The following is a 20,209-nucleotide window of genomic DNA, read 5'->3' as shown; positions in this document are numbered from 1 at the left end:
GTAGAGGGCGCCAGATGACCGCGTATTAACCGTTAGTGAGGCGTTTATTGATTTACAACATTTAGAACATTTTATTACACTAACTAATGACAGACTAGTCCCGCTGTCCTCACCGCAAAGCGAGGGGACACATCTGGGACATGTTTTTATGCACGTGCTATTTAACACGGGGGTGGACATGTGGCCCAAACTGCTACTAGGTGACACTAAATTGGCACCAAATGACAATTAAAACGTTACCTGTCTCCATAAAGCGATGTCCGGCAGAATTAAACGTCACCACCGTGGCTTGTCGACACCGGCTAGTCTCGTGTTATCACGCAGAACGGAGTGTCGTCGTAACTCAAAAACGCGTTACAGCCGAAAACCTTTGGCACACGCCGGCGTCAAAAACGAGAATACAAACCGAAGCGCCGCTTAAAAAAAAAAAAAAAAAAAGTTGAACTTATTCAACTTGACTCTCGCGGTTCCTACTCGAAAACTCTTTCTCCGTCGCCCTCCCCGTCGACGTTACTTACGTACGCAGCCGTGGCGTGCCCGCGAGCCAAATAACATGGAGTCCTCCGTCTGGCATCTTCAAGGGATCCATGCGAAAACCTGAGCGGCGGTTCGGAGGGACAAGTTTGTCCCCGCGGGAGCGGTCGAAGCCTCCGGCGAGCATCGTCTCGGGGCGGTGAAACAGCTCCGTCCTCACAACTATGACGAGCGGCGCTTGAACGAGACAGCCCTTTTTTTTTCTACTGCGACCCGCAAGCCAGGCCGAATTCAGTGAGTATTTGCACAAAAAAAAAAATGAAATACTAACAGACCTGCAGCTTATGGGCGTTTTGTGCTTCTGAACGTGCATCGTGCGCGGATGCATTGTTGTTATAGTCACCTGACAACGACCGGATCGGTACCAGCCACGTCCTCTGGAGCAGCAGAGGCCAGCCCGTTGGGACACCCTGGATGTGCCCGGGCATTTTCCTGCTTTTTGAGAAGGGGGGTGGGGGGGGGGCAGCAAGGAGAGGACATGGGCCTGAGTGGAAAGGCGACTTATTTATGTAACCAGCTGGGCGCCCTATTTCATTCTTTAAGAGCAGGCATGTTGAGAAAAATAGGCCAGACAGTCCCAAAAACCTGCAGCTGGCAATTAAAAAAATACTGAGGACAGATTCTGCAGATTCTTCCATACATGTCATTTTTGATTCTTCCCTCACAATCTGCTACAGTAGTTGTTGTCTGTGAGTATGAAGGGTGAGTGGTGAGAAACTTTTATCTGGTTTGGTGTGTGTGTGTGTGTGTGTGTGTGTGTGTGTGTGTGTGTGTGTGTGTGTGTGTGTTCCAGAAGAAGAGGAGGCTGCACAATGTAGGACGACTGGTCACCAGTGGGACTCCATACTGCTCTCTGGGGGGAGGGGAGGGGGGACCATGGAGCCAGAGGGGCGACCCCTAACCCCAGGGACCAGCTATGGGCCCGCACCCTCCACCTCAGCACAAAACCCCGCCTCCCTCCAATGCACCTTACAGGTAAGACCCAATCGGGCCTCGCCATCGTTCGTCGCTGCCATTCCTGCCGTCAAACTACATGTTGTTGTTGTTTTTTATTATCGCCCTATAGTCCTCATGCTCTCCAAATGTGAGGGACGGCCCGATGTCTGCCAAACGCTCTCGGGTGGTGCGGGCCGGAGATGAGGGCCCCGGGTCCGGGCCCAGCTCACACCCAGGGAGGAGCGCACAGAGGAGATTCAGGTCCTCAGCCTTTCCTTCCTCCCTAAGCTGGGACTCTGACTCTGAGAGGGAAACACAGGATGGTAACACATGGCTTATTACTACTGGGACCAGTCGTGATTACAAGTAGCAGCTAAATACATGATGCCATTGGTGTTCCTATCATTACCCCCCCCCCCCCCCGACCTCTGATTGTTCTCATTGTTGATTCAGTGTGCATGTAGTCAGAAGTCAGTGTATCTTTGATATCTGTGGACCGTAACTGTGTGGTGATGTTGATGTGGTTGTGTGTTTTGTGTGCCGTCGTGTGTCAGAAGAGGAGCTACAGCACTTTTCTAACCCTCACGGTCTGGCTGCTCACAGCCCGGGATCCCCTTCTTCTGGACTCAGGTGAGGAGGAGGAGGAGGAGGAGGAGGAGGAGGAAGGGCAGCGATGTCGGCTGGTTTAGTTCAGGAAAAACATCCAGAGAGAGAGAGAGAGAGAGAGAGAGAGAGAGAGAGAGAGAGAGAGAGAGAGAGGTCACAAAAGGCAGATCGTCGGGATATTTCCGTCGTAGTGTCTCTTGTTTCCAGTCTTCATGCTAAGCTAAGCTAAGCTAACTGGCTTTAACACTCCTTAACTGGCTTTAACACTCTTTCAAGGAAGTGAAGACTAACTAAAGCTTTAGTACTGCTGAAGTCCAACTTGTATAGCTTTTGTTTCCCCCAAGAAACCTCCCATGTAACCTTGTATTCAGGCCCATATAATACAGCGCTACTGTTTTATTTCCCAACTTGAGGGTCTGTTTCAATATATATATATATATATATATATATATATATATATATATATATATATATATATATATATATATATATATATATATATATATATATCTCACAACAACGTATGTCACAACGTATGTTTTCTGGCAACTCAATAAATAAGTAGTGTATACATGAATTAACCACATGGTTTTGTATGCTCTTGTGTGAATTTAATAATTGACAGATGGAAAGTATAAAGTATTTTCTCAATTAAATAAGAACTTTAGTTCAAAATAATCGTTTCTGATTTTCTCTTATTATGAATTTAGACAAAGTAATTGTGTATCACTGCAGAGCTGCAACCAACGGTTATTTTGGTTGTCGTTTGATGTGATCTATTTTATTATTTCGTTTAGTATTTTGGTAGAATAGAAGAAGAAAGCCTTGTTTTGTCCACAAGTCAAAGATATTCAGTGTACCGTCACACAGAGGAGTAAAGAAACCAGAAAAGAATTACATTTAAGAAGCTAAAATTAGAGAATGCTTTATATTCAATAGTCAACAACTAATCAATTAACCGTTGCAGCTGTATGTATCACCATGTGATATAATAATTCCATTGAAATACATTATTATTTTAAATAATGGCCCTATTTCAAATCCTTTTCTTAACTGCACTTGATTTTTCATATTTGGTATATTTACAAATCTACAAATACTGGAATCAGCATTACAGTGACTGTTTTCCCACAGTTTGCTAAAACCCCAATCATTTCCAGAAAACCGGACATAACCTCTGTGAGAGTGAGAAATAAGAGCTCGCACATGGTCTGTCATTTTGTCTCCTTTCAGGCAGAGATGCTGCTTTCCCTCGTTAGAAATGTCATGTAACTCTTCTCCCCTTTCCGCCGCGACTCAGACTCCATAGCGAGGATGAACCTGAAAAACTGAAGCACTTGCGTGGCGAGACAGACTGGTCTACTGCTGTGGAGGGGCACGCCGGCGACCACGAGAGCACAAAGACAGAAGAGCCAAATTCGTCTCTGCTCGGCCCAACAGACTGTGAGTAACATAAGGACGAAACCCAGAGCTGCCTGCGCACTTGAGAGCTTCCATTCATAACTCCTCCGTTTTCTCTTCGCAGTGGCAGACAGCGACGCGTGGAATGTATCCGAGCTGTTTCTGTCCAAAGGAAAACCAAAGGACGGTTGCCAAATAGAAGAGGAGGAGGAGGAGGAGGAGGAGGAGGAGGAGGAGGTGGGCCATAGTGAGGGAGAGAAGAGGCCCAAGGGGAAAGAAACCAAGGAGCTTGAGAGGGATGTGTACACCTTCCCTGGAGACTCGGACCCTGAGAGTCCCCCTCCCGCCCCCTGGGCTCATTGCACATTCATTCAGCGGTGCCGGAAGAAGAGGGTGCTGCTCAGGCCCTTCTCCGGACTTGGCACCTTAAAGCGCACATCGCCTGCGGCCGGCAAGCAGGCGACTGCTCAAAAATCCCAAACCGCTGAGACGGCACAGCTCGATCGAGGTGCAGGGGTGTACGATTTTGAGGAGGCCGGCTTCGGAGAGGCAGCAGTGGAGGAGCCGATGAAGTTTGGAGGGAAAGGGGACAATGAAGAAGAGGAGGAAGAGCCGGGTAAAGAAATCTTCACCTGCGTGGAATGTAGCATTTACTTCAAGAAGCAGGTCCACCTGCAGGAGCACATAGTGGAGCACTGTCAGAGTGGCGCAGCCGGCGGCAGGCGTTCGGGAAAGGGCGGCCGATTTCGGTGTGTTGAGTGCGGATGGAACCTGACAAATCGGCTCACCCTGGCCGACCACCACAGGAGGCACCAGGAGTCTCGTCTAAAGATCTTGGAGGAGATTGAGAAACTGAACGGGAACGGGAAGGCGGGAGAGATTCAGAAGTTCGACGGTAAGACGGCGAAGCTTGCAAGCTTGGACGGGGCTGTTGTGCGAGATGTGGCCAAAACGCCAGAGCCAGAAATAGTCACGTCTCCGCCACTTCCCCCGGCCCCGGTTTCAACACCAGACCCAGCGGTTCTCGACTCGGACGCCGCTCCTCCGAATTCAGTTCGAAGTCCAGCTCCGGCCCGAGGTGTTTCCGCCTGCCGCCGCCGCTTCGTCTGCACCAAGTGTAACTTCAGCACAAGAACCTCCCAGGCACTGGCCAATCACACCAAGACCCACAACAGGAAAAAACCCGCTCGCCAGGCTGCCCCCCCGTCCCCTAGTCCACCACAGTGTTTGGCATCAACTTCCCTGGCCTGTGGTCATTGTGCCTTCCTGACCTCCAGTCAAACTGTAATGAGGGAACACCAGAAACTTGTTCACCCGGCGCAGGTCTCCATCAGTGGGGCGCTGGCTGACGAGACTGGCCAGCGTCGGAGGTCCGACACAGGCGCTGGTATATCAAAACCCACCCTCAATTCTGACCGTCTCTCTGGGTCTGGATCTGGATCCTCGCACGATGCAGCTCAAGGCGAGGGCCACCAAGGAGCCGCCGCCTCTGAGGGCGGCGCGACGCCAGAAGGCGCTGCAGCTCGGCCCGCGAGCCAGGTGGTCTTCAAGTGCGTTGGGAACAGGAGATTCAGCACAAGAGGGAAGACTTGGACTGATATGGCCAAGTTTCTGGAGGATGACAAGCTGACGGGGAGTGAAGAAGAAGAAGAAGAAGAGCAGAGCACAGAGCTCGACACCGAGTGTTCCCAACGAGACTCCAACTCAACTGTTGGAGTGAAACCGCACACCAGAGCACGGTCCAGCACAGGTGAGACTCAATGATAGACTAAAGACTCTAATGCTAATGCTAATGCTAAGTTATTATGTCACCCAAGTCGTATATATCACATATACATAATTATGTCGAGATATTTGTGTGTAATTGTGCGGAAAACCTGATCATACAGAAAATATTAAAGCTGCACATATAAATATTTTCACCGTAGCTCTGCGGAGCATTTTAGCATCTTTAAGCTAATCACTTTCACTTTACAACTCACAATTTTTCTATTCACTCTAACCGCTCACATAGTGTCATTTCCAGGCCGCAGCAGGCGGCTGTTTTCCGCTGTACGCTCCCTGCCCAACACCAAACAGCTGACGGTAAAACGTTAGCGATTAGCTTGTTTAACATAGTGGAGCATTTAGCAGCTAAAATGCCAGATGTTTCCCTCCCAGGAGTTGGTGGAGACCAAAAACGGAGCTAAGAGTAGAGTGAATATTGGACTTACATTTCCTAGGTGGACTGAACACGACTACAAATGAATGCTAATGTTGCTCCGTGACTTTTTTTTTTTTTTTTGTCTTGATAGAGGACTGCTCAGCACAGCAGAGCGCCACATTATCGCTCCCCCCTGAGAAGTGTGTGAAGGACGAAGACAAGCAGGAGGTGGAGACAGATGGAAAGGTTTTCTTTCTGAGGCGGAGCAACCGGGTTACCGCTGCTCCCGCGGAAACTGACAGCGATGAAGACGACATTGACGACATTGACGAGGAGCACGTGCGACGTCTCCTGTCGGAGGGCTTCTTGGATGAAGACCCGGACGAGGTCGATGAGGACTCGGAGGCGCTCAAGAGTGTGGAGAGGAAGTGCCCCTACTGCCCCGATCGATTTCATAATGGCATCGGGCTCGCCAATCACGTGAGGGGCCACCTGAACCGAGTGGGCGTCAGCTACAATGTGCGTCACTTCATATCCCCCGAGGAAGTCAATGCGATTGAGAGGAAGTTCTCCTATCAGAAGAAGAAGAAAAAAGGTCAGCGGCGTGTATCTAGCTAGGTTGTGTAGCGATTCTAGAGTCCAGGCAGTCGGTTTATGTTGTCTTTGTTTTAATATTTGCTTGACACCATGACCCCGACGTGAGCCATGCTGTAGTTGCTTTGTGGATTCCTTGTGGTTACCAGCTGGGAGCACTTTATTGTGACCTGCTGTTAAAAGTGGTTACGTTAACATTAAGCAGTGGTTCCCAACCTGTCGAAGCAAGGGTCATAAACCTGAGGGGTCTGCAAGATGACTAGCAGAATGAAAAGGTTTAATTCTTACCGTATAAGCTTAACATGCTAACATTTGCTAATTAGCACGAGACAAAAAGTGCAGCTTGTCATCAAAGTCATCTAGGTGAAGAGGTATGAGGTCATCAAAGTGATTTTAATATATCCTGTGGGGAACACGAATGGCCACTAAATTGAATGGCCATCCATCCAATATTTATCGAGACATTTCACTCAAAATGACAAATTTTAGCCATCTGTTAGAGCTAGAGGACAAGTCAGGGGATCACTAAAGTCAGCAGGATTCATCTTCAGGGGACCATGATTGTCTGTACAAAATCGCATTGGCAATTTATCCAATAGTTGTTGAGATAATTGGTAATAGCTCACAGCTGCACTGCACATTCTGTCACATGGCTAAACTTGTTGCCGGTCCCCCCCCCCCACCCCCCTACAGTTGCCAACTTCGACCCGGACACATTCAGCGTGATGCACTGCGAGTTCTGCAGCGCCGGCTTCGACACCCGGGCCGGCCTGTCCAGCCACGCCAGGGCCCACCTCCGGGACTTCGGCATCACCAACTGGGACGTCACCATCTCGCCCATCCACATCCTGAGGGAGCTGTTCTCCAGCAGGCCCGACCTCACGATCCCCACGGCTCCCCCCCGGAGCACCTACTCCTCCTCGGAGGAGGATGAGGAAGAAGAGGAGAAGGAGACGGAGGAGGAAGGGGAGGGAATCGTTGAGGTAAAGTTGGAGGGGAACACAAGCGAAAGCGTGGCCGTTCCGGATGCGCCGCCCTCAGCATCTCCTCAACGCTTGAAGGAGGAGGACGGGGTAGAAGAGAGTGGAGGTAAGTTGTCACTATTGATCCATCCTTAAAAGTAGGCTCGTAAAACACCTGACTTATCCTGCTGGATGCTGATACGCTTGATAATTATGGTGATCTGGCACTTTGAACTTCAAACACAGGGGCTGTCACCCCAGTAATGATGCCTGGAGGGTTCATGGAGACTGTTACAAATGCATAGAGCAGTGAGTAATGCTGAGTTTAGATGCTGATGTTTTAAGTGCATCTGCCTGTTTGCTTTTTTAACCTCTGAATAAAAAAACGCCTTGACCCGGGTGACAGCGCTGTGCAATGTGTGAAGTGTTTGAATCAGGATGGTGGCTGTGGAGAAAATCAGCCTTAACGGGGAGAGAGAGAGAGAGAGAGAGAGAGAGAGAGAAAGTGAGAGTGAGAGAGAGTCACTGATACCCCGTGGTTGATGTGGCACTCGGTGCATTTCATCCCAACCTCCGCCTCCACTCGATTGGTCACGCCTTAGCTTAGCGGTGCATATGGGGGCAAAATGGCTGCTTCCACCTCCCCGTAGACCCAAACAATAGCGGAAAAAAAAAACCTGTCTGGCGTAGGCTGCCGGGGAGTCCGATGCACTGCGGTTGCGGACCGGTGAGTACCGCGCGCTGAAATTCCCGAGCACCCGCGTGCTCCTTTTGGATCGCACGGCGGCGTATACGGCGCCGCGCGTCTCGCGCCGCATCCTCTTGTCACATCGTAGCCAGACATTCAGCCATTAAAAAAAAAAAGAGAAAGAAAAAAACTCCTCATCATCATGCGATACTTATGTATAGAAAATCAATGTCGCGCGCAGCCGTGCAGGTAGCCCATGACACGGGTGTCAAAAAGCTCACAAAGCGGGTCATTGTTATTGTTTCGGGTTGTTTCCCGTTTTTTGCACGCGCGGATAAATAGTGATGATTTTGGGGCTGTTGTGGTCTTGTTGATACAGTTTGTGTTTCCTTAACGTCCGTGGATTTCTTTCTCTGTTTTATTGTGCACGTCTGGGATGACGTCCAGTATTTCCAATGCTGCAGGATCTGTAAAATTACCTACAGTTGCCCAATCCTCGCCATTTTACTTTGCTTTGATTTTTGATAGAGGACACGCTGTGCTTTCAAGTGCACGCATTTGTGCATGTTTTTTGTAATCAACCGCGAGCGAGATTGCCCAGGAAACATGGTAACTTTGTAAGCCAGTATTCCAACTTATCCGGATCAACGAAGTATAATCGAAGTATCACTTTTTCTTTTTTTCTTTTTTGTTACTTGGAAGTATCGGCTCGCTCGCGTAGTGTCACTCCGCCTTGAATGGATACAAAGCCAAGTTAGCGTGGTTGCTACTTTGATCCGTTTTTTAAAATAAATACCCGGCTGATTGTGTGGCATTGTCTCCGTTATAATAGACGGTGTTATAACGCTGCGCTCCGAGGTGTCACATCGCTCTTTTACAGGCAGGAGATGAACTGACAGGCGCAGAGCCGCCCACCAGACAAAAAGCATTGTCTGTCTCCGCGTCTCCTCTGATTTACGCGATTTTGTCGCATAAAATGGCACTTTTTTTTGTCCCAGGAATGTCTGACTGCGGGGTGAAGCGAGACTGCCATGTTTGTTTCATACAGTAGTGCAATTATTACTTTCCCCCCCCCCTTTTTTTTTTTTTTTTTTTCTTTGACAGGGATTCATTCCTTTATTTCTTTTTCACGTGCACCTCCTCGCAGTAGACGTTATAATGCGCTATTATTACAAGAGCTGATACATTCTAGGCACTGAGCTGAGGAGGGTTTCCTGCTCTGCGTCTTTTAAATGTATTAATAAGCTTTCAAAGGCTGACTTGTTTTAGAAGCATAGAAATTAAATGTCAGACACCCTTTTATTTTATGAGTTATTATCCCAGTCACTTAATCGGCCTAATTAACATGCCATGTCTTCCCTTGTGCCCTGTACTTATAACAGTACTATATTTTTATTGTTATTATTGTCCGTAATGGTTTAGGTGAGGAGGAGGACGCAGCTGAGGATGATGAGGACGAAGAGGAGCCCCAGTGTCCAGCACTGGATGATCTGAGCTCAAGCCGGACTCAGAAAGCCGGGCTGTGCAGCGTGGACTCGGACGGCCTCTCTCCCGGGGAGGATGCAGACTCAAAGGGTGAGGGGGGGGGGGGGGCTGACCCTAAAGTGTTGACAGGGGGATTGGATTTGCTATAGCAGAGCTTTACCATGGCTGTCAGCGGGGAGCTTGTAAAACTGACCCTAGGTCAGCGCTGAGGAGCGGGTGAGGGCTGTCGCCGGGGGAATCTTCAGAGGTAGACAAATGTATGTTAGGAGCTGATGAGAGGACCTCCAGCACTTGGCAAGTGTTCTTGAAGACTAGGGGGGGGGGGGTGTGGACAGGAAGTGTAAGTGGAGGCGACACGTCCTCTGGGATCTCCGCGGCCTCTGAAGGAAGCCGAGCCACCTGCTCTTACTTTGCGAGCTTTGTGTCTTTTATGAATTGCATTGAAATGAGGCTCGTTCGCGACGTCTCACCAGCTGTTCTTGCCTCGTTCGCAGTCCCCGATTTGAAGTGCGCGCTGTGCGGAGCCCAGTTCGAGACCAGGCGCGGGTTGTCCAGCCACGCCCGCTCTCACCTGCGCCAGCTGGGCATCGGCGTCTCGGAGAGCAGCGGGGCGCCGATCGACCTCCTCTACCAAATCGCCAAGGAGCGCCACGCGGGCGGCCAGGTATCTCTTCCGGAGCCCCTTTCAGCCAAGAACGCCTCTGTCCCTCAGAAGGATGAGGAGCTAGGAGACATGGACTTAGACGAGAAAGCCATCCCCCTCTCCATCCTGGCCAAAGCGGCGAAAGCAGTGCCACCCTCTTCTTCCTCCACGCCGTCACCTTCCCCCGGCGCCTCACCGGCTCCGCCTCACTCCGGCTCCCCGTCCTCAGTCGTGAGGAAAGCACCCATTTCCTCTCTGCTGCCCGCGTCTTCCCCCTTGCGCTCCCTGGAGCACAAGGCCGGAGGAATGAAAGGCTTGACCTCTAACCTCTCTGCCAACGCCACGACCAAACCCATCTGGGCACCGCAGGAGAATGACGCTCCTCTCAACCTCAGTAAGTGTCTATGGAACATCGTGAAACGTTCTTAAGTTTGTTGTCTAAGTCTGGTTATTTCTTCCTCGCCTGCAGCGCTGGAGGTGGACCCCAACAAGGACATCGTCTGTCAGCTGTGCGGCGCCTGGTTCGAAACTCGGAAAGGTTTGTCCAGCCACGCGCGGGCCCACCTGCGGCACTTTGGGGTGGAGTACTCCGAATCCAAGGGCTCTCCCATCGACCTGCTGAACCAGCTCATCGACACGGACGACTTCAAGCACAAAGCTGGCGCGCTGCAGCTCGACGGCCACGCAGAGCCGCGGGGCCTCGCCGCCACACTTTCCGGCCCGAAGCGCTCCCTGCTCAGCCTCTCTTCCTCTTCGTCCCTCCTCTGCAAGGTGACTACAGCCGGCGGCGGGTCCACGCCCAAAGCTACCTCTTCCTCCGCCCCGTCTCTGCTCGGCCCACCCGCCAAGCGCCTCAAGTCCTCCTCCATGAGGGTCTTCCGCCTGAGTAGCGGCGAGCTCATGGCCCTTCCGCACAGTGAGTGTGGTTTCACGCGATTGATGTTTCCCGATGACGTGTGAGGCTCCTGTTTTAACACATTTTGGTTCACTTCTTTCAACTTCTAGGTGAACCTCCGAAGGAAATAGGCTGCGAGTTCTGCGGGGAGTACTTCGAGAACCGCAAAGGCCTCTCCAGCCACGCCCGCTCCCACCTGCGCCAGATGGGCATCACCGAGTGGACCGTCAACGGCTCGCCCATCGACACCCTGAGGGAGATCATCACAAGGCGGGGCTTGCCTTGCGCTCTTCCTCTGAAACCTCTTAAAACCCCACCCCCGTCCTCTCCGGGACCCCCTCGTTCGCCTCTGCCCGCCTCTTCTTCCTCCTCTCCCTCCGCCACCCTCCTCAGCCGCCTGCCCTTCGCCTTCGCCCGCCCCTCCAGTCCCCCACAGTCCACGGCGTCTAAATCAAGCTCGGCTCCACCGATGTCCGCCAGCGGGCTGATCCTCAAGCTGAAACCTGAGCCGGTGCAGCTGGAGGTCACCGCACCAGGAACCGCGGGGAGATCTTCCGGCTTCTCCGGCGAAGCTCTCAACTGCAGTTGGAGCAGCTCTGACAGTGTGTTCCCCCTCAACTTGGGTAACTTGGATCCTATGTTTGTCTCCAGGGTTTATTTAGCATATCTACAGGAACTGTTCTACATTTTGGGAAACATACTTATTTACCAGTAATGTTTGTGTTTTAGTGCTCTCTTACTTTTCTTTTGATCTTCTGCTTACTTTCTCGTTCCGTTGACTTTCTCCCTCCGGTCTTTTTCCGTAGCCATGGCCCATGAGGTGGAGCCCACAAGAGATATTCGCTGCGAGTTCTGCGGGGAGTACTTCGAGAACCGCAAAGGCCTCTCCAGCCACGCCCGCTCCCACCTGCGCCAGATGGGCATCACCGAGTGGACCGTCAATGGCTCGCCCATCGACACCCTGAGGGAGGTCATGCACAAGAGAGGGGTGGGCCCCTCCTCTCACCAGGGAGTGAAGAAGGAGTCGAGCCAGGGGGCCAGCAGTCCCCTGTGGGAGAACACGGAGGGTTTGGGTGTTTCGGGCTACCAGTCCTCCAAGTTCCGCAAGTCTCCGCTCAGCTTGCTGCAGTCGGGGTCCAGGCTCCACAAGCAGGGCCTGGGGTCCACGTCTGCGACCCCGCCACCGGGGAAGTTCTTCAGACTCTCCCCACTCGGGAAGAGGCCTCTCTCTGAGGAGGCCCAGCAAGTGGAGACCGCCAAGTCACCCCCACATCAGCTCAAGGCTTTCTCACCGCTGCCACACGATTTCTCCTTCAAAAGAAAACCTTCCCCAGACAAACACGGACACCAGGGTGAGTTAGTGGTTTCCCCCCCTCCGTTGTGTACCGATTGTATTCTTTAAAAGACGATCTCTCGTCCCTTTTTTGTCCGTAATTTTCCAGATCCCAGCTGCGAGCTGTGCGGCTTCTACTTCGAGAACCGCAAGGCCCTGGCCAGCCACGCGCGAGCCCACCTGAGGCAGTTCGGCGTGACGGAGTGGTGCGTGAATGGATCCCCCATCGAGACGCTCAGCGCCTGGATGCGCAGCAGGCCGCAGAAGGTGCTGGAGATGCATCGCAGCTACATGCAGGGCAACCGCTCCACCCTCAAGAAGGTGAGCAGACGCAGCCAGCTGCTGGTGATTCATTTGAGCGTGACAACCCGGGTCAACGCAGGTGTTTTCATTAACAGAGCACACTCTCAGATTTGACTTCCCTTTTTTTTTTTTTTTTTTGGACTTCAGCAAAGAGTTTTGTTGCGAGTTTGTTTTTTTCTTCTTCTCTTTCTCAGAGAAAAGATGTAACATTTCATAAGAAGAACCTCCCACAAAGCTCAGCGGCGGCAATACAACACAGGATCACAACCTTCTGTGCTACTTCTCTGACACGCTCTCTTTCCTCCCGGTGTCTTTGAATAGGCGCCTCGCTCCGAGATCTAACGCTCCTCAGCTGGTGGCGCGACAGACATTTTGTGTCTTGGAAAGCTTCAGAGACGTGTTGTCTAACAGCTTTGAGCCTTACTGTAGACCCTGTGTCTTTACACCCGGCAAAAAAAATCACTGCGGGGACAGATGCCAGAACAACTGACTTGATAGTTGCCATAGTAACCAGGGTGCCTGGCAGCTTATGTTTCATCCTCAGATAAATTATGGCATGCTGGTGATAGGAGAAAACGTACAGGTTTTTTTTCTTTTTTTCTCTCCCTTTTCTTTCTTTCCCTCCTGAATTAGTTTCTGGTGCATTTGCGTCACTGTCACACCTTTTTCCCCGAGCTGTGATGTGACACACATACAGAATGGATCACCTTTTAAATGTCCTTGTAATCATTGTTGTAAAGGGAGAAATGAACCCACCAAAGCTGCGTGTGTGTGTTGATCTGCGCTGCTGATTTGATGTATGATTTGAAATAGACCTACCCGTAGACAATTAATTGATTAGCCAATCAACAGAAAATTAATCAGCAACTATTTTGGTAATTAATTAATCAGCATCAGCATCTTTCAGGCAAAAAAAGAAGAAGCTAAACATCCCCAGTTCCTGTGGCTAATGCTGCTTTATTTTGGATTTTAATTAATTAATTAATTAATGTGTAAGTAATTAATCTGAAGACGTGATATTTGTGGGCATTTTTAACTATTAACTGACATTTTATGGACCAAAGAATAAATTGAGAAAATAACATTAAAAAATATTATTAATTGCACCCAAATAAATAAAACACCCAATTATCAAAAAAATAAATAATAAGAAACTTATGAGAAACTTCATTTAGATGCTCAGTGATTGTAGACAACAGGTGCTTTTATTTGCAGCTGATTAGACCTGTGGGCCAGGGGGAAGAGGGGCGGAGCTATGCTGGGAATTGCATGATGTCGGCGAACTCTTAAAAGACCAATGAGAAGGTTGAACAGAATTGACAGGAAAGCGAGAGGCACGTCAATCAGGTCTAATCAGGAAACGAGTGAAAGCACCTGTGTGGGTGGACTGCTATGTGCGTCTGGGCTTTAAAGAGACATCTCCGTCTTCTGAATAACAATGAGACGCCTTTTCATGGATACAAATATTCTTTACTCCACTGCGGAGCTTTCAAGCGCAGCACATGGTCTTCAAAAAGCAGCTAGTAAAAACTAACAAGTGCAAAATTTAGATAATAAAATAGTTAATTAAATTAAATCTATAAATAAATAGATAAATCCCAATTAAAAGAATGCACCATTAAACTAAATATATGTGTGTGTGTGTGTGTATATATGTGTGTGTGTGTGTGTGTGTGTGTGTGTGTGTGTGTGTGTGTGTGTGTGTGTGTGTGTGTGTGTATATGTATATATATATATATATATGTGTATATACGTATATATATATGTGTGTATATATGTGTGTGTGTGTATATATATATATATATATATATATACACATATATGTATATACGTATATATATATGTGTGTATATATATATATATATATATATATATACACATATATATATATATATATATATATACACATATGTGTATATATATGTGTATATATATACGTATATATATATGTATATACGTGTATATATGTATGTATATACGTGTGTATATATATATATATATATATATATATATATATATATATATATATATATATATATATATGTGTGTATATATATACATATGTATATATATATATGTGTGTGTGTATATATATACATATGTATATATGTGTGTGTGTGTGTGTGTGTGTGTGTATATATTGGCAGTCAAAATCCTTTCTATAGCAACTTAAAGGAATATTTTGGCATTTATTGCCACGCTGTCTGTACGGTAAAAAACGGTAAACTTAGCTGACCGGCTGCAGCTTCCAAGTTAGCTTAGCATGTAAGCCGCTGCGCCGGCCAAGAAATGGTCCAGCACAGAATCCCCTGTAAAACCACAACATTTACCGTTCCGTGTTTGTACTAATTAAACAAGAGAGAAAGAAACAAACGTGTCAGTTAGTGAGCTAAAGTGCTGGTATGTGGTCGTCTTTATGCTAAGCTAGGCTAACTAGCTGCTTTGAGAGGGGTATCAATCAGCTCGTCTGTTACTATTCCTTTAAGATGAGGATAATAAATGCTGTCAATGTTATATGAAAAAGAGTGTATTGATAGATTTGCTATTATACGCATTATTTGGCCTCATAATGACCTCATTGGTATAACTAGTTATGTTTAATGTATTACCATGGTAAGTACACCAGGACACGGCAGCAGTGTCTTTTTGTTTGACATAATGCTGATTAGAAAACTCATCTCTGTCCCTCTTCCAGAAGAGCATCTCAACGGATTCTGATCATATCCTCCCCATCTCATCACAGAAGGCCTCCTCTTCCTCCTCCTCCTCCTCCTCCCAGTGGTCGTCTTCATTGGCCGTAAGCCTGGTGCGGGCCGGGCTGAGCCGCGAGGTCACCCAGGGCTCTTCCAGGACCGCCGAGGGTGAAGCCAGTCCCAACCTACACGCTCTGTTCAGGCCCGGCCGCAGCAGTCCCAGCCCCTCGCGGCTCACCGGCGGCCTCCCGCTCCAAGCACAGGTGGCGCGCAGTGAGCTAAACGTCCGCCTGCCCAGAGGTACGTCAGGGATACAGCATTTGGTTTGGGTCCCATGCACCCAGTCAGGTACACATGCCTGCATGTGTCATTTAACAATTCTGTAGGTTTCTAGGTAGTAGAAAACTATTTTAACAATTAGACTACTGAAATTGTGTAAAGTTGGTTGGCCGTAATTAGCCGCGCTTTAGCGTTACGTCAGTTGGTTGGCCCACACTGAAGTATCTCAGTGTTACTTGTGTTTAGTGCTAATTAGCAAACGTTAGCATGCTAACACACTAAACTTAACATGGTAAACATGATAAACATTGTAGTAAAGCTGAGGCTCATGGGAATGACGGTGGTTTTACAGGCATTTGGTCTGCCAAACATCGGAATGTTAGCAGTTTCCCTGACAGCCTATTAGCATTTAGCTCGACGCACCGTCGTAGTGTGTCGAGGTGGAAGTACAGCTAGCATGGCTGTCGACTGAAATAAAAAGAGGGCCGAGTGCAAATACACAATATTAGGGTTACATTTGGGATACTTTAGATGTAATGCAAAAAAAAATCTGTTATGATAAAAGAAAAAAACCCCACAGAAAATGAGGCGTTTCATCAGGGGAAATAAATAAGCCACAGTACTGCACTAGCTTTTGTTTTCAGTGAGGCAGTGAGTTGCCTTTTTATCTTATTTGTTTACATTGACTCGGCTTGCATTATTTATACATTTTATTTCTTTGAAAAGTAGTGATGTTTTGATGAATTATTGTTAAAAAATTAACCTTGGAAGTCCAAAATGAAATGAGAAAAGAGAGAATTATTGCAGTTTTGTAGTCTTTATGGTTTGGAGAGAAAACTCCACCTTATAGGCTCTTAACGACATGACTGTAACATCCCCTAAAAGACAAAAATAGTGACATACAAGTGTTTTTCCTCCATCCTCCTCCTCTTGCTAAGGTTATGAGCGTCGGCCCTTGAAGCATCCGTCGTTCCCAGACGGAACGGAGAGTCCTCCCAAACCCCCCCGCACAGGCACCGTCCCCGCCCTGGTGCCCAAACCGCCCTCCTACCCACTGGTCAAACTGGTGGGCAAGTTCTACACCCTGAAGTGCCGGTGAGTGAAACCCGTGTGTGTGTTTTAGAGCAGGGCGACCCGAGAGGAAAACGTTCAGGGCCTCTTAAACATAAGACATTTTAGGGACAGTAGCATTAATAGAACTGTCGGGCTAAGTTTGAAATAGTCCCGTAATCCCCAGGCAGCAATCCCCCATCCCCTGCTGAGCAGCACTCCACTTTTAGCGGTTAATGCGCTATATTGAGAATCCTGAATCATTTGGGATTTTCAGGCAACACCAATGAGTGCTTAAGTTCTGATATGACTGCAGTACAAAAGTTTTAACAGAATCGGCTGCTCCCGAGGGAGGCGCTGAGTTTAACACCGTCAGTTTGTATTTGGTTTCTTTTGTGTGAAAAACGTTACTGCAGCCACAGAATATGTAGATGACTTGTTTTTGCATAATTCCATCTTTTTAATGTGTTTTTTTTTTTTTTTTTTTTTCCTGCCTGCGTCAGATTCTGCGAGGTGGAGTTTCACGGCCCGCTGTCGGTGCAGGAAGACTGGATCCGACACCTCCAGCAGCACATCCTCAAGATGAACTACAACAAGGCCGCCGCGCCCAAAGCGGCCCCCGCCGAACCCCCTGCCCCGGTCGACGCCGCGGCCCCGCTCCCGGTCCAAGCCTCTCCCCCGGCCTCCACCTCTACCTCCAGTACCACCTCCACCACGCCTGCCCACGCCTCCACCCCGACCCGCGACGCGCCTCCCGACGGCCGCTCCACCACGCCTCCGGTGGCCGAGTGCGCTCCGCCGGTCACTGCCACAGAGATTGTAACGGTCTCGGAGGAGCAGCCCACCCTATCTCCAACTCCCATCCCCCTCCCCGCCCAGACAGTGTAAGCTCAAACTCATCGCTGTCGTTTAAGCTCTTTTCTTTGCCTTTTCCCCTTTTTTTTTTAAATATCTCTTCATCCATCCGCTTCGTTCCTTTCGGCCTCCACAAAGTGTTGAGAGAGGATCGTTTCCCCTCCAAAGAGCCCTCTGAGCCCCAAGCACCTTTTGAAGCAGCTTTCTGGACTGTTACTAAGTCCCGTTACCAGGGGAACGAAGCTCTCCTGGCTTATCCACGACTGTGGCGAGTATCACGAGGAGAGATGAACTAGTGTTTTTGTGATTGCCTTGTTTCTATTGAATGTCCAGGTGTTGACGCAGACCTTTGCTGTACCTCTCTCCTCCCACTCACCTGGGGATTTAGGGGTTAATGTAGCCCTTTATCAAGCTTCAACCCGCCTGTCTGCTACAGTTTCGCCCCCATTTCCCTTCATGAACAGACTTTGACCATTTCTATCGGCACGCCGGTGGCGCCGGCCTTCTCGCCTAAAGGTCCCGACTGAGATTAAATGACATTTATAATCACGGCAGTCTCGTCTGGTCGAGACGTCGAACATGTGGTAACACTAAGTGTTAAAACAGGCACTTTCATCGGTGACATTGTCACTCGGCACTTACTGAAACGCCCATTTAAAAAATGGGCGGGATTTAACTAAAAGACTTAATTCCAATTGGTTAAAGGAGCCAGAAGTGGAAGCACACCCAAAAAGGGAAACTCCCCCTTGTTGACTTTATAATGTAATTCTCTTCCCCAAAATATACATTTTTTGCTTGAATGTATCTTAAAAGCACCTATTAAAACCTTATATGCACACCTTCATACACAATCAAACGTACGCCCCGTGTTACTGTACCGCTTCATGATGTCAAGGTCTGCTGCTTTCAGCAGATAGTAGCTTTTTATTTTTGAGAAGCTGTTGCCCTTTTTGTTCCTGCCTTTTTTTTCTTTTTAAATTTAACCCAAGCTATTATTTATTTATTATTATGCGTCTGAATGTGGTAAGCTAGGTCATTTTAAAGCTAAAGTAGAACTTTGGAATGTTTGAAAATAGGTCAGCGGTGCACTTTTACACTAGTGCACACAATGTGTGTGTGTGTGTGTGTGTGTGTGTGTGTGTGTGTGTGTTAGTTTGTATGTTTGTGTACATACATAGCAGATGTGCATTTGTCTCCCGGTTTAAAGAGAGAGACTGAAGTAAAGCCGCTGATAGGACCCCCCCCCCCCTCCCCTTAGCTCAAAGTGGACTAAATGTGGGAGCCTGTCTGTGCGTGGTCTAATCACGACTTGAAATGCATCCGTCATCGTGTGTTGGGATGTGCCAAAGAGTCTGTTTACGTCCATGTCTTGCCTCTGTAAAAGCTGTTTACATTGGACCTGGTGGTGGAGGAAACTCTGCACAGCCATCGAGTTCCCCCCGAGTTCCTCCACGCCGAACGGCGGACTGAACCAACCGGCGGTGTTCCGCATTCCGCTAACGCGCACACAGCAGAGAAAAGACGACTCGGGCCACCGGAGCCGCTTCGCGGGACTCGTGTCGATACTGCGGGGTTTAGAGTATTGCAAGTAAACATGAACCAAACGGGGCTCCTGAGAAGCGCCCAGTCCAAACACCAACATTGCTTCAGAGTGCGTTTATATCGACTCAGAACTGAAGCAATACCTAAAGGGGTCCATGTAGGCTGGCGATCCTAACGATACCCCCACCCCGAATCCTTTTATGGAGTATAGATGCGTACTATATAACTACATGTACTTAAGAAACTGTTGACGCTAGTAGAGCCATCAGCAGTTCTATTAGCGAGGTAGTTAAAAAAAGAAAAGAAAAAAGTAAGTGATCTTAATTCCTCTATCGTGATTTTGATTTCAACCTCTTTGATGCTCTGTATTTTGTATTGCTCTGTACATTTCTGTATTTGCAGTCCTGCAAGGTGAATCTTTAGAGTATTTTTTATTTTTAGTCTCTCCGAAGCTGAAACTTTGGTTCTGGAGAAGAGTGTCGGGAGCCGGGCGAGCGGCTGAACGCGAGGACGGTGTTTTGGATGCGATCGTCACGTCCTGGTGTGGCAGGACTCTAATACGCAGCAGCGCCTTTTAAAGGGGACCGCTTTGCACGGAGAGACTCCTCTGCCTTCACAAGGGGCAGCAGATGCCGAGGCCTCACCTGCAGGTCTCAGTCCGGTGCATTGGAGTTCCCTTTAAGATTACCTGAACAAGACTCAGCTGGTGTAACTGGCTGTTCTGTGTGTGTGTGTGTGTGTGTGTGTGTGTGTGTGTGTGTGTGTGTGTGTGTGTGTGTGTGTGTGTGTGTGTGTGTGTGTGTGTGTGTGTAAAAAGACGGACGACGTTGGCGATTAAGAAGATAAAGATGCAGTTGAGGAAAGAAACGTACTGTACACGAAAGGGTTTTAAGTGAATCAACTCCAAGAACAAACAATAAATGTGATTTCAATTTCAGACACTGAATTGTCGCCTTCATTGGAACATTAGAGCGCATCTTCTAACTCTTTTGTTGTAACGCTTTTTGGCCACTAGGGGGAGGTACAATAGCATCTTTATGTTGGTTACATGGTTGATTCCAAGCTTGACTACAGCCTTAGATGGATGGGAAAAACAGAAGTTAGTTAGGAACTTAATTGGCCACAATGTGGAAATTGTCTTTGACTTCATAACATGGCATACATATAAAGAAACCTCAAACAATACAGTTAATAGAGTAAAGTCAACTAGAACAAAACAACAATGACTTTAAAAGGCCTCGATTCAGAGTTTACAGCTTCGCTCCCC

At 48.4% G+C, this 20,209-nt stretch overlaps 1 protein-coding gene across 3 annotated transcripts; it reads left to right on the top strand.

Annotated features, from left to right (window-relative positions):
• Positions 1 to 214: 214 nt before the first annotated feature.
• On the top strand, positions 215 to 19,879 carry wizb (WIZ zinc finger b). Of its 3 annotated transcripts, none has more exons than XM_068736996.1 (17): positions 215 to 768; positions 1,331 to 1,509; positions 1,601 to 1,793; positions 2,025 to 2,100; positions 3,377 to 3,519; positions 3,602 to 5,227; positions 5,772 to 6,215; positions 6,908 to 7,303; positions 9,287 to 9,439; positions 9,844 to 10,386; positions 10,462 to 10,908; positions 10,998 to 11,510; positions 11,694 to 12,239; positions 12,330 to 12,541; positions 15,219 to 15,516; positions 16,434 to 16,590; positions 17,049 to 19,879. In XM_068736996.1, exons 2-17 carry the CDS (start codon positions 1,411 to 1,413, stop codon positions 17,431 to 17,433), a joined length of 6,231 nt encoding a protein of 2,076 aa, XP_068593097.1. In that variant the 5' UTR covers positions 215 to 768; positions 1,331 to 1,410; the 3' UTR covers positions 17,434 to 19,879. The 3 variants fall into 3 exon arrangements, with proteins under 3 accessions (XP_068593097.1, XP_068593098.1, XP_068593096.1); XM_068736997.1 differs by having other exon boundaries at positions 1,328 to 1,509; positions 15,267 to 15,516; XM_068736995.1 differs by having other exon boundaries at positions 1,328 to 1,509.
• Positions 19,880 to 20,209: the final 330 nt, after the last annotated feature.

Source organism: Cebidichthys violaceus, unplaced genomic scaffold, assembly GCF_023349555.1.
Source record: "Cebidichthys violaceus isolate CVI_PGR_0920_01 unplaced genomic scaffold, fCebVio1.0.p SCAF_75, whole genome shotgun sequence".
NCBI lineage: Eukaryota > Metazoa > Chordata > Actinopteri > Perciformes > Stichaeidae > Cebidichthys > Cebidichthys violaceus.
Note: the sequence above shows the minus strand (reverse complement) of the source record. Positions and strands in the feature narration are given on the sequence as shown.

What these genes read in the sequence shown, in the direction of transcription:
- wizb (XM_068736996.1), top strand. Translation starts at nt 1,411, where the DNA reads ATGGAGCCAGAGGGGCGACCCCTAACCCCAGGGACCAGCTATGGGCCC. An exon ending in TCTGCTCGGCCCAACAGACT is followed by an intron (nt 3,520 to 3,601) that starts GTGAGTAACATA and finishes TTCTCTTCGCAG; the next exon opens with TGGCAGACAGCGACGCGTGG. An exon ending in TGACGCTCCTCTCAACCTCA is followed by an intron (nt 10,387 to 10,461) that starts GTAAGTGTCTAT and finishes CCTCGCCTGCAG; the next exon opens with CGCTGGAGGTGGACCCCAAC.